The following is a 13,483-nucleotide window of genomic DNA, read 5'->3' as shown; positions in this document are numbered from 1 at the left end:
ATAAATAAATATGTTAACTCATAAACAGATGTTACAAGATAATACAATTGTTTTCTTGTTCTGGTGTAACATACAGCAGTTTGCCTTCACAGAGAACCATCAATACTCAATGCAACAGGTGTCAACACGTTCATGAAACAACACTGGTAGAACTGAAATGATGTTCAACCTAGGCAATGGAAAACAGGAATGGTGGTTCACGAAATATATTCATTTACAATTAGCATTAAGTTTAAGGGAATGAAAGCGCACACATGTTCCCCCACAAAAAATCTTAACTAGCCAGGCTACTTCAAGATATAGTAAAACACCCTAATCCTTCATCTGTTTCCTAGATTCACCCGTTTTAGATGGATTTCTAGGGCCAAATTCATATTCATATCCATATCCGTCTTGATCTTGCTGGCCAGGGATCTAAGCATCCCCCAACCTTAAATTGGCAATTGTCACAGAGCACAATAGCTGGGCTATCTAATAGGATATTCCCCATTATGTTCCAACTTTTTAAAGCAAAACTGAATACATAATTATTTTTTGAATCCTATTTCCACTCTCTCTGCAAATGCAGCCAACCACTTCTCCAAAAGAAAAACTAAAAACATGAAGAATTTGATTAAAAGAACAGTAGAACATGAAATGCCAGAAGACAAGACGAGGTACTGAGAAAGCAACACAATTGACATAATATAGAGTGGCTCACTGGAGTATATCAATAATTGAAAAAGAAATAAGACCAATGTTAAATAGTCAACAGTTTTTTTTTTTGGGGACCCATTTCTGCTCAGACAACTACAAGTCACATGTACGATCATATATGTATCATAAATCTATGTTTAGAAGGTTTAAAAATAGCCTTTGTTTAGTTCTCATTAAAGTACAATTCATACACAACAGTATACAGAGACATACTATAGAATAGACAAACAAGGCAGAATGAGAAATAATCAAAACTCTTCCCATTACTAAATTACTGACATGGTTCCAACTGATTCATGACTCCTTGCAGTGTGCAGTGCCACACGTCGTGCCCATGCACACAGGTTTACAGGGGATACAGACAAGTGACAAGTGTCAGTTAGGACCTGGCTGATTTGGGAGTTTAACAAATACAAATGATGTAGAAACCAGTGATTTAATCAAAGATGGAAGGAAGAGGAACAAACTATTTTAACTGTCTGACTTTTCACGTCTCCTTGTAAGAAGTTACCACTCTATCCTTTAAAGGGTCAACCGGCCGTGATCGGGAGTCCCGTAGGGCGGCGCACAATTGGCCCAGCGTCATTGTAAATAAGAATTTGTTCTTAACTGACTTTTCTAGTTAAATAAATGTATCATGGATGGATCAGTCCTTGCATCCATAGCTCTGTCTATGAATTTGAGTGGTTACATTTCTCAAACCCCATCCCTCAGATTTTTACCGAAACAGGGGTGGGGAAATTGCTTTGTTATTGTTTCTACTGCTGATTGCAGCTTTAAGCAACCCAATTAATTATTTTATTTTATTTCAGTTTAAAGAAATTCTCAAATATATTGTGATAACACCTACCTACATGCAGTAACAACTTACTTGGGACAAGGTTACTTGTGAGCTAGTCTACTTATTCAACACAGTAGAAAATTGAGGCTGTCCTTTGGCACATCTGGTATGTACCTTACCTGTCAACTAATTTACGTAGGTAAACTATTGCTCCAGACAGGCTGTAAATATGAGTTTAAACTCCAACATTATGGACATTTCACTCAACCAGGTTAAGCCTAGTCCTGTACTGAATTGCACTTTAATAAAGATTCATGGTAACTATCACATCTTAAAATATTCCAGGACTAATTGTTAATCTTATTTAGAAAAAATGAAATAAAATGGTTAACCGATATTCAGTTGATCTGGATCTGTGAAACCAGCCTTGTGTATGTATATTCTAACCCCACTTCAATCAAGACAGGCCAGTGTCTACAAGGCATACCACATACACATCCTATGATGACTAAGTATAGGTCACAGTTAACAATTAAAAATAAATCAAACTGTTTCACTGACAGAATAACTGGAGGTAAAAGTCACCATTCCCTTGGTGTTCCATGACATAACCTGAAATGACAGAGTAAAGGTATAGCATAATATGGTATACCCTGGCTGGTATTACATAGATAAGGAGAAGGTAGTGAACATTTTAGCACATTTCAGTCATGTTCATCAAGGCACGCAATTGAAAACGTTTTAAAACATTTGGTGACTGAAAACTAAAGTGACAGTTTCTTATAGGACCAGTCTAAGTAGTGCCTCCCTACGTCTGTTCTTTTCCATTTGGTGCCTAATGAACTGGACCCTGATCTCTCTGTTCGGTTGCAGCTGTTCAAACTGACAATAGAGAACGATAGAGGTCTCTATTAGCCAAAACGCTGTTTTACCATGGGCAGCACCGGGTCATCAGGAGGGATCAGCCAATCGTAAAGAAGAAAATTGACTACTTAGAAATGGAGATAGCCTCAACGGCACTGCCCATTTTGTCACAGACGCTATAATGAAACAGATACAAATATGAATCCTCTATCTATCTCTATGTTTGAGAAAGACATGGGAAACAGGAAGAGGAAGAAGGAAGAGAAGTGGATGACTCCTGGAGATCAGTTGTTCTCAATGAGAGTCTGCACCTTGCACACCAGTTCCCGGGCCAGTGTCAGGATCTGCTTGCTGTTGTGATGCTCCGCCATTTCTGAAAGGAGATGAGAGAAGAAGATTTCATTCCCGCTGGACCACTTCCAACATCGATGCACAAGGCTATAATACCATATTTATTTTGTGTGTGCGTGTTATTCATTGAACCATTCATTTACTCAGCACAGGTACTCATTCAACGTTATTATTTGCCTTTCGGCTATTGACAAAGTGGGACATTACAACAACAAAAAACGTTTAGATTTCTCTAGGAAATTAAAGCAGTTGAATGCTCCACATCGAAAGTGTATCTGTAGTTTACAGCTTGTGCCCTATTCGAGTGTTTCATATTAGCTTCTGCAAGGTGGTAGATAGTTTACCATAAAAAAAGGTATACTGTAGTACTGTACACACAATTTGAGATCAGAATTTTGACACCCACAGTGTTAAATGTAAAATGTTCTTAGAAATTATATGTGACCCAAAGGTGTGTAATGGTTCACCAAACCCACGGTTCGGAAGGTAGTGCGGTTTTGGGGTCATGGTTCAGTTCAGGTTTGGGTACAGCGGGAAAATATAATCCCATTCACAATGCGCGTCAAGGGGGGGGGTACTGTCACGACTTCCGCCAAAGTCGGCTCCTCTCCTTGTTCGGGCGGTGTTCGGTGGTCGACGTCACCGGCTTTCTAACCATCGCCGCTCCATTTTTCATTTATCCATTTGTTTTGTCTTGTTCCCTGCACACCTGGTTTTCATTCCCCAATCACACAGCATGTATTTATTCCTCTGTTCCCCTTCATGTCTTTGTGTGAAAATGTGTGTTACGTGTCAGTTTTGACGCGCCAGACTGGTGTTCGTATATTCCGTGTTTTGTGACGAGGTATGTTTATTTGTTTGAACATAATTATTGTGACTGTTTGCGCGTTTTGCACTAATGCCAATTGGCTTGAGGTTTTGACGCAGTGGCATCCGTCTATTGGTTTCTCCTGCCTAAATAAAGTGTGCGCCTGTTCACAACTCTCTGCTCTCCTGCACCTGACTCCGCTACCAGTACGCACACCATTGACACCAGTTTATAATAGCAATAAGGCATCCCCGGGGTTTGTGGTATATGGCCAATATACCACAGCTAATGGCAGTATCCAGGCACTACGTGTTGCGTCATGCTTAAGAAAAGCCCTTAGCCATGGTATAATTAAGTGATAATGCCCGAGAAGCCAGTGTTTGGAGGATATATTGGCACGGTGTTGTTAGGCCCGAGACAAAGTCGAGGGCTGGCAAACCATGCCAATATATCCTCCAAACACCGGCTTCGAGGGCATTATCACTTTTATACAATGGGTTACCAACATATTCTAATAATGATTGACCTATTTTAATAAAAAACATTTTTTTTGATGAATTTATTCATACAATTTATTCTAAAACATCTCCCTGACCCACCAGAGCCCCATCACACAGACCCCAGCCCCCCCACCCCAGATCTACACCCACGACAGCAGCACAACCACATGACCTGGATTGCAGTTGAGATTCCATTAAAAATACATGGTGCAGGTGATCAATGCTGTTCAAGATGCTGCACAAGATTCTGCACAGATTATTATAGTCCTGCTTCATATTTAGACAAATCTAAGGTTGCTACCGAAAGCCGAGTGGTCGTTTGTTCTATTGGTTCGCTCTAAATGTTCCATTGCCATACTGGCTGGCAACTTTCCTATCCCTTGCTTGCTAGCTAGCCAACTACGGCTAACTTAGTGCAGAGAGAATAACAGCAAAGTAGCTACATTTACGTTTGTTTAAGCTGTTTTCTAGTGACATTTATTTGGATACATCCATAACAATGAGCTAATGATGCGCGATTTCGCCTGGCATAGAAAATGTGCTCACTCGTCAGGACACTGTTGTTCAGAGGAGCTAGTCAACAACACAACTAACACAGTCACTTCAAACTGAAGCTGGAAAGACTGCAAACTAGCTGCACTTCGTTTAGTTTTACCTGTTTTCTATTAACATTCCTTTGTATATATCCATAAAAATTATGCCAGCTGATTCATAATTTGACTGGCTGAGAAAATCTGTCTCATCCCGACTCCCGACACATTCATTACTATGTGACAGATGGAGATCGAATTTCAATACTGAAACAATGCTGCAAATGTCAGAGAGACAGACAGCAAGGTTTATACAAATCTCTGCTGTTGAAAACCAAATGCTAGTCTAAAAGAAATGGGAGATAATGTCTAGATGATATTTATAGTGGAGATCAAGTTTACAAATTGCCTGGCTGGGCTGATGAGACAGTGGATTGCGCAGTGAGATGCGACAGAGTAAATAGGCATTTCAACATCATAGTTTTAGCCGGAGATAAATTGTGGAATAGACACCGGCTGGAATGCGGTTTTAACCAATCAGCATCCAGGATTAGACCCACCCATTGTATAATGGCCATATACCATGCCTTAATTACGTCATGTCATAGCTCACAATAACTATTCTTTTGAGGAAAATCTCATTTTGCTTCTAACGTCAATACAACTTACTACTATATTCCTTCTTAATTGGCTCTATAACATTATTGAGAAAGAGTTTATTGTATAAATATGGCAACTCCTCTCTTGCTGTGAAAAAAATAATTGGGCTAGTTTTCAGGCATTTTTGTGAGTGTTTTGAGTTGTCATCAGGCTAGAATATTTTTGCTAGACCTGGCAACCCTGGCTGTCACTGTTAAGTAAGCTCAACACAGGGTGAATTGGCCAATTCATTGAAAACTTTGGCTTTGTTTTGCTTATATAAAGCGGGTACTACCCGTTTGCTGAAATGAGTGCAAGAGGGAAGTTCGTAACTTGGCTTGAGCACTTTCACGAGGTGCTGAAACCCAATATTCTCAACCACTGGGAATGGGCACATATCCACGGCTATAAACCAAAGACTGTAAAAAATATAAACATAGCCTACCTATCGCACTTGTAATTTATTAGGCCCGGTCAGCTGCTAAGGGCTGCTTGAATGCAGAGGGAAGGCGATGTTGTGTTGTTGTTTCTTTGCTTTTATGTATGTATACTGGGAGTATGTATACTGGGAGTATGTCGGTGTAAATGTGTAAACATATTTGAGGTGTTGGCAGATGCATAGGTTATTCTCATTGAGCGTGGCGACATACTGTTAACGTTTCATCCACAAACCTCTCGCCGTTGTAATCTACTGGGAAGCATACATTTCCCAAACTGGAGATTTAAATGATGATGGAGGATCCTCCAATTCTGGTTTATCGACCCCATCACTCGCCATTGTCCAGAACTAGTTCCCAGCTGCGTCTCGCAAAAGGACAATTTAAAATGGCCAATTAAGATTTGAATTTTGATTCTGTAGTTGTTTTAACAGAATAGCCTGACATGTTTTTTTCAGCTCAGTTTTACTCAAGAGGCATAGATGTTTATAAATAACCCAATATAGACCAGAGCCTGTCGTTTTAAATGGGAGCTAAATAAATCAAAGTGGGCAGAACAAGCAAGCAGGTAAGCAGAGCCAAGCATGAGCTAGTGAGATCATATTAGGGAACGCAATGAGATGGAACAAAATTCAAAATACACTCCTAAACAACCCAATATTTTGAAACTTTGGCAAAGTCTACAAAACGCAGGCCACTCTGTTACAGAGACTAGTTTTAGAAGCGGAAAACTGTATGGAGATCAAATGTTTCATCAATGAGAAAATTAACAGAATTTCAGCCAAAATCCATTTGCTCCAGTCCCCAACTAGGCTTCCTCTCATCACCATATTTGGTAGTGAGTGGAAACGCCAACTGGATGCTACAGTAAATCCAGTGAAATGTCTGGCTAATTGTTCCATTTGTGGCATAGGCCAAGCAGCATAGGCATGCATAGCCTAGTGTTTTTTTTTTTTTTTTTTTTTTTTATGTATTCATTCGGGTTCACAGTGCAGACTGAACCGAGGACCTGTACCGAATGGGAACATGTGTAGGCCTGCCGACTTTAATTATTATTTAACTAGGCAAGTCAGTTAAGAACAAATTCTTATTTACAATGACGGCCTACCAGGGAAAAGTGGGTTAGCTGCCTTGTTCAGGGGCAGAACGACAGATTTTTACCTCGTCAGCTCGGGGATTCGACCCAGCAACCTTTCGGTTACTGGCCCAACGCTCTAACCACTAGGCTACCTAGTGTTAAATTAACACTTTATTAGATGCCGTTACACGGTTTTCTGTTTTAGGGAATATGTAGTGTTACAGTATATTGGGGGGGGGGGTTAACATTGTAGATTGTAAAGCCTTATTTATCGGGGTGGCAGTTAACCCACTGTTCCTAGGCTGTCATTGAAAATAAGAATTTGTTCTTAACTGACTTGCCTAGTTAAATAATGGGTAAAATATATATATATATTTTTTTTGCATATTTCCCAGCATGCCTTCCAAGTGAATGTGAGAGATACCCACCCATGACTGTGTTGTTAGTGACAGAGCCATGGTTGTTGCATTCAATAACTAGTCCTGAAGCCTTAACCAAGTGACTGCCTAAGTGAATGTGTTTAAATGAAAAGTAAACCCTCTATGACCACATATTATACATTTTACAAGGCCTTTAGTTGTGGCCTGGTTATCCCCAACATTGTGGTCTGAAAATAGTGGCTCATGGGCCACATCTGACCTGCAATAAGCTGGTTAGTGAAGTGATTAGTAATTCCTATTGGAATCCAGCCAGAGCGAGGATATTCAACACTATGAATATTTTACCACCCCCAACCTGCATTAAGAATGACTGCAATGGTGAAGGACTTGATAAACAAGACTACCTAAACCATCTAAACTGGAACAACAATTTTAGTAACAGGTGCAATAAATCCAACCACTTACATTTTTCTAAACTAATTAAATCTGTAAGTTATTTATCTTTGTATAGTATAAGATCAATTAATCAATCAATGTGCATGCAGAAACGTAGATACTAAAACAAACTAAAAAAAAATCTACCAGCAACAAAGCATTCTGGGAAGAATGATGAGGCCCCACCCATGTCTTTTTCACTCATAGAGTTAACGGAAATCAACTCAACAGTCGAGTAACAACAACACGTAGTGTTGATTCCACTGTGGGTCCACTGTCCTAATCCCTCGATATGCTGGTTGAAATGTTTTCTTTTTTTTTGCTAGCGTCACACTGTAGCACTGTGGGAGAAGGCTCAATTTTAAGTTTGATTTTCTTAAAACCACCTGTGTCGCGGTGAAGGGTAACGTTTAAACTAGTGCAACTGTATGAAGAAAGACTCCAGACTTCCAGTGCTCCACAAACAATTGAATGAATGTTGATTCATTGTTAAGACAGTGTACCGTTGAAAAACTTAATGATGTCGGTGAAGTCCATGTTGTTCTCCAGAATGATGTCCCGGTAGACCTCCACCAGTGCCAGAGCGATGAAGAGGACAAAGTGGCCAGAGGAGGCGTACTTCGCTGCCCAGATGGTTTCCCACACCGCAAACACATCGTCATACACCAGCTCTGAGAAAGAAAAAGGTACAGTGGATGCAGAAGTCAGGTGTGGTTGGGGTATGGCAGAACCGGATTAACAAATCATAGGCCCCGGGTGGCCCCCATTGATATTGTTAGTCAATCTCACTCAGATATCAATAACATGGCATAAGTCATGGCAAAGTGTGTCGAATTTCAGGTAATTGGCTTAAAAAAAAAAAAAAAAAGACTCCGCCCCATGGCAAAATGTGTACAACTACAGAAAATGAATTATCTCTCTGCCGTCAAGAGGGGGGGGGGGGGGGGCAACAAAAATATTTTGCCCGCCAGGTGGGTGGGCCCCCCAACGAAATCTCGCTTAGGGCCCCCAAAAGGCTAGGGCCGACCCTGAATCAGTTACCCAACCAAGGTGGGCCTGTTTTTCCTGGGTGATCTTACTGCCTGCCATATCTTTGATGTGGAAACGGCTCATTAGAACTAGGTCTTGTTAGCCTTCTTCTTTGCTGTTTGACATTTGGTTGATGGTATGAAAACACTCTCCCCTAAGTTTAATTGGCATTTGCTATGGTAGAAAATCCCCTCATAGCAGGAAGTAATTATTACCACGCTTTAAGTCTAGAAGGAACCATCGGTAGCAGAAGTAGAAGTGGGTGTAGTCGCCATTTTGGTGCATGAGCTCAAAGAGCTCAGAATCCAGGATCTACAGATGGGTAAGAGGAGAGAGGAAGGCGTAGGAGAGAGGGCACACAGACAGTTGAAGGAAGAGGGATGGGTTGGGGGCAGTAGAGGAAAAGGGTCGGGGAAGAGAGTGAGGGGAGGTTAGTGGAGAACAAAGTTGGATGTGTTATATTCACTGTATCCTACTATTCATGACATTAACTGGATGCATGCCAAAATATACACTACTCAACTAAAAGTATCATGGGAATTAATATGGAGTTGGTCCCTCCTTTGTTGGTGCATCCTGTTTCCATTGATCATCCTTGAGACGTTTCTGTGGTCAATTTAATTGATTGGACATGATTTGGAAAGGCACACACCTGTCTCTATAAGGTCTCACAGTTGACAGTGCACGTCAGAGAAAAACTAAGTCATGAGGTTTAAGGAATTGTCCGTAGAGCTCCGAGAAAGCATTGTTTCGAGACACCGATCTGGGGAAGGGTACCGAAAAATGTATTCAGCATTGAAGGTCCCTAAGAACAGTGTCCTCAATCATTCTTAATTGAAAGAAGTTAGGAACCACCAAGACTCTTCCTAGAACTGGCCGTCCGGCCAAACTGAGCAATCGGGGAAAAGGGTCTTGGTCATGGAGGTGACCAAGAACCCGATGGTCACTCTGGCAGAGCTCCAGAGTTCCTCTATGGAAATGGGAGAACCTTCCAGAAGTACAGCGCTCCACCAAACAGGCCTTTATGGTAAAGTGGCCAGACGGAAGCCACTCCTCAGTAAAAGGCACATGACAGCCCGCTTGGAGTTTGCCAAAAGTCACCTAAAGGACTCTCAGACCATGAGAAACAAGATTCTCTGGTCTGATGAAACCAAGATTGAACTCTTTGGCCTGAATGATAAGCATCATGTCTGGAGGAAACCTGGCACCATACCTACAGTGAAGCATGGTGGTGGCAGCATCATGCTGTGGGGATGTTTTTGAGTGGCAGGGACTGGGAGACTAGTCAGGGTCGAGGGAAAGATGAACAGAGCCAAGTACAGAGATATCCTTGATGAAAACCTGCTCCAGAGCGCTCAGGGCCTTGGACTGGGGCGAAGGTTCACATTCCAACAGGACAACGACCCTAAGCACATAGCCAAGACAATGCAGGAGTGGCTTCGGGAAAAGTCTCTGAATGTCCTTAAGTGGCCCAGCCAGAGCCCAGACTTGAACCCGATAGAACATCTCTTGAGACATCTGAAAATAGCTGTGCCGAGATGCTCGCCATCCAACCTGACAGAGCTTGAGAGGATCTGCAGAGAAGAATAGGAGAAACTCCCCAAATATAGATGTGCCAAGCTTGTAGCGTTATACTCCAAAGAACTCGAAGCTGTAATCGCTGCCAAGGGTACTTCAACAAAGTACTGAGTAAAGGGTCTGAATACTTAATGTGATATCAGTTTATTTTTGTATACATTTACAAAAAATTTGCAAACATTACTAAAAACCTGTTTTTGCTTCGTCATTATGGGCTATTGTGTCTAGATTGATGAAGGAAAAAAACAATTTAATTCATTTTAGAATAAGGCTGTAATGTAACAAAATGTAGAAAAGGTCAAGGGTCTGAATACATACAATAGTGTATATATAGAAGTTACAAAGTGTCTCTGTGGCCTCACCTGGATGAGAGAGCGCATGTTGGCAAATTGAGTGTCCATGCCACCGCCATGGGGGAAGTTTTGATTCATCCGCTTCATGAGCTCAGTGAAACAGCTGAAGGCCATGGCCTCTGAGTGAGAGTGAGTGAGTGTGAGAGTGAGAGAGACAGAGAGAAAAAAGACACAGGGAGAGATGAGGAAAGACCAGGAGAGAGATTGAGCAAAGACAGAGAAATATTGAGCGGTCCACTTCCGTCGCCATTTCTGTTGTCCCCCTGAAGCACAACAATATCCCTGTCCTCTGTTTCATAAGATTATATTCATTGTACTCTTTCTTTACATTCCAATACCGCTGTATGATATAGAGATAGTCTATGATGAGTCTCATTGACTGATTGTCGTTTGACTAAGCTTATGTAGAATCTTAATTTGACCTATTGCCACAGCAAAATAATCCTGTCGAAACAGGATTTGAACGTTTAGTCCATTATGTTGCTTGATCGGTGGTTAGGATATTAACTGGCCAAAAGTAGGCTACATTAAGTGAAATACCATTAATATAACCGTGCGTTAGTGTGGGTTTTCAGTGAAATTATGTAAATCACGAAGCTCATCTGCACTTCCTGCAATTTTCAGCAATAAAAGAGTGATCAAATTAAGATCCTACATCTGTATGTGTGCGAGTTAAAAAAAGGACTGATCAAATCAAATTTCGGAAGGCAAAATAATCTTGAAGGTTGACACATTTTTCTTCCATCGCAGAATTCGCAAATACCAAGGAGGAGAGTGAGGGAGGAACACACAGTCACAGCCTTGACTCAACAGCGTTAACTCACCATCATCCAGAATGACAAGGAGGGGAGCAAGCAGGTCACACATGCCCTGCACATAGCCAATCTCCAGGTGCTGCCAGATATAGCTGAGAAGAGAAGTCACCATCATGTGCGGGTGTAACTCATTCATTCTTCCTATTTTCCCATTTGGCATTGAGCTCCACACATAACATAATGAGTCATAGATTATTTCCAAACCTTTCTGCAATAGAGCACTAGAGAATCATAAAATACATGGTTTTTATTTTACCTGCACATGATGTTGCGCAGTTTCTCCAGGTTGGCAGGGGTAAAGTACCAATAGTTTCTGTCACATCGCTGGACATCCTTCTCAATGCGGTGCAGGTTCATCGTGTACATATCCAAAAGCTCTTGCTACAACAAAGGCGCAACCCCCCCCCCCCCCACACACACAAAATGTTAAAGCATAACTTACTCGTAACTGTAAAACCAAAAGCCAAAATAAATCTTGATTATTCTGAAAATAAAATGCCAAGTGCCTACAGAATAGGTGGTTCCGATGGATGACACTGGAGAGATGTCCTCGTTTTTCAGCTCTCTGCCCACGGTCAGGGAGTCAAATTGTGGGAAGATGCTCTCCATCTCAGACAAGTTGGACTCTGTGCCCTCTGGGCTGGTTTTGCACTGCTCATCCTCCTCCAGTTGGAGCTCCAGATGGGGGACTGAGCCCTCAGAGAGAGCAGCCCCGACCCCGGAACTGTTGCACGGACCCATCCTGTCCCACAGTGGGGTAATGGAGACTTCTGCCATCTCAATGGCTGAAGGAGACTCCTCAGATTCTGTGGTGGCCAGAGCCTCCTCACTCTGGGTGGTGCTACCAAATGCTTCCATTGCCCTTGCCACCCTGGTGTCTGCTACGGGGCTTGTATTCTTCTCCGTCTCTGACCGCTTGGTCTCCTCCTCTCTTTTTCCCACTTCCTTAGATTTTGTAATGTCCCCCGCATTTTCCTCTGCAACTTCGTGTGACACCGTCTTAACCCCCTTTGTTTCGGTTACCTCATCAAATTTTAAAATCTCATTGGCTTCTACTTCTTTCTCAGTTTCTGTCTTTTCCATAGTCTTTCTTTCAGCTTCCTTTACTTCCGATGTTTCAGCACTCTTTGTTTCTCCAGCCTCTGAAGTTCGCTCATCCTCGAGTTCTGATGTCTTGTCCTCCGTTGCTTCTGCAGTCATCGTTGATGTCAATGCCTTCTCCTCTTTTGGCTCTCTATGGTTTGTTTGGGATGTTTCATTCTCTTCTGGATCTACAGACTCTGGTTCTGAACCTTCGTCCTCTGTTTCTCTTGACTCTTGAGTTTTCAATGTCTCTGGTTCCAGTGACTGCAAGTCCTCTGTGTTTGCTAGCATGATTGGCTCTCCATCCAACATTTTCACCACTTCGGTCTCAGGCTCTTTAGCCTCCATTGTTTTGAACTCATCTGTTTTGGACTCCACCGTTTCTTCTACAGCATCCACTTCTGTGTTCGGTAACTCAACGTCCCCCTTTTCATTGATCCTTACCTCTTCTGTCTCGGCAGGTTCAGTCACGGAAGTATTTTCTTCCTCTATTTTCTGGCTCTCTAAAACACCTAGGTCTGCTGCCTTGTCCTCCCTTGTCTCTGTTTTTTTGTCCATTTCAATCTCTGACACCTCTGTCCTCTCGTCAATTTCTACTTCTGGCATTTCTGTTTCCACTGGCTCTACTGTCACTGTATTTTTGTCCATTTCTATATCTGGCACTTCTGTCTCGTTGCCCTCAATCTCTTGGGTCATTTCGGTTGCACCCTCTTTTTCCTCCTTCTCTGGTGGGTCCTTGGCCTGGAGGTCCTTCTCCTCCTGCAGGGCCGGGGGTTGGGCTTTTGGGCTATCTGCCCCCAACTCTTCCTCATGGGCTTTGACTGGGCTCTGTGGGGCTGGGGCCAACTGTGGAGGAGTGCTGGTGATGTTTTTAGGGGTGGTGTCAGTGCTGTCCTCTATGCTCAGAGAGCGGTCTGACAGGCCCGAGGTGACTGAGAAGTTACGAGAGGAGGGGTGCCCCGAGTCTGGGGAGCTGGTCCCGTTGGGCAGGGCTCCTCCATTGGGGATCTTGGGCACCTGCTTGGCCTCTTTGCTCTTGGGCTCGGTCTCGATCTGATCCACCTCCTCCACAGACTCAAACACCTAAAAGAACAAGCCAAAGGGAAGCAGGCTAGTCTAAGGGATG

General features: G+C 42.4%; 1 protein-coding gene across 2 annotated transcripts in view; it reads right to left on the bottom strand.

The window, feature by feature from the left end:
• Window positions 1-739: 739 nt before the first annotated feature.
• The window catches only part of LOC106580096 (small G protein signaling modulator 1), an 85,317-nt gene continuing 72,573 nt past the window's right edge, over window positions 740-13,483 (bottom strand). For both annotated transcript variants that reach the window (XM_014160744.3, XM_014160748.3), the window contains 7 exons: window positions 11,785-13,440; window positions 11,531-11,655; window positions 11,284-11,366; window positions 10,469-10,578; window positions 8,744-8,840; window positions 8,003-8,170; window positions 740-2,714 (listed from right to left, as the gene is read on the bottom strand). In XM_014160744.3, the coding sequence (XP_014016219.2) occupies window positions 2,626-2,714; window positions 8,003-8,170; window positions 8,744-8,840; window positions 10,469-10,578; window positions 11,284-11,366; window positions 11,531-11,655; window positions 11,785-13,440 (2,328 nt within the window). In that variant the 3' untranslated portion in view covers window positions 740-2,625. The remainder of the gene's footprint in view (window positions 2,715-8,002; window positions 8,171-8,743; window positions 8,841-10,468; window positions 10,579-11,283; window positions 11,367-11,530; window positions 11,656-11,784; window positions 13,441-13,483) is intronic.

Source organism: Salmo salar, chromosome 20, assembly GCF_965601325.2.
Source record: "Salmo salar chromosome 20, fSalSal1, whole genome shotgun sequence".
In the NCBI taxonomy this organism is placed as follows: domain Eukaryota; kingdom Metazoa; phylum Chordata; class Actinopteri; order Salmoniformes; family Salmonidae; genus Salmo; species Salmo salar.
This window is presented reverse-complemented; position numbering and strand designations above follow the sequence as displayed.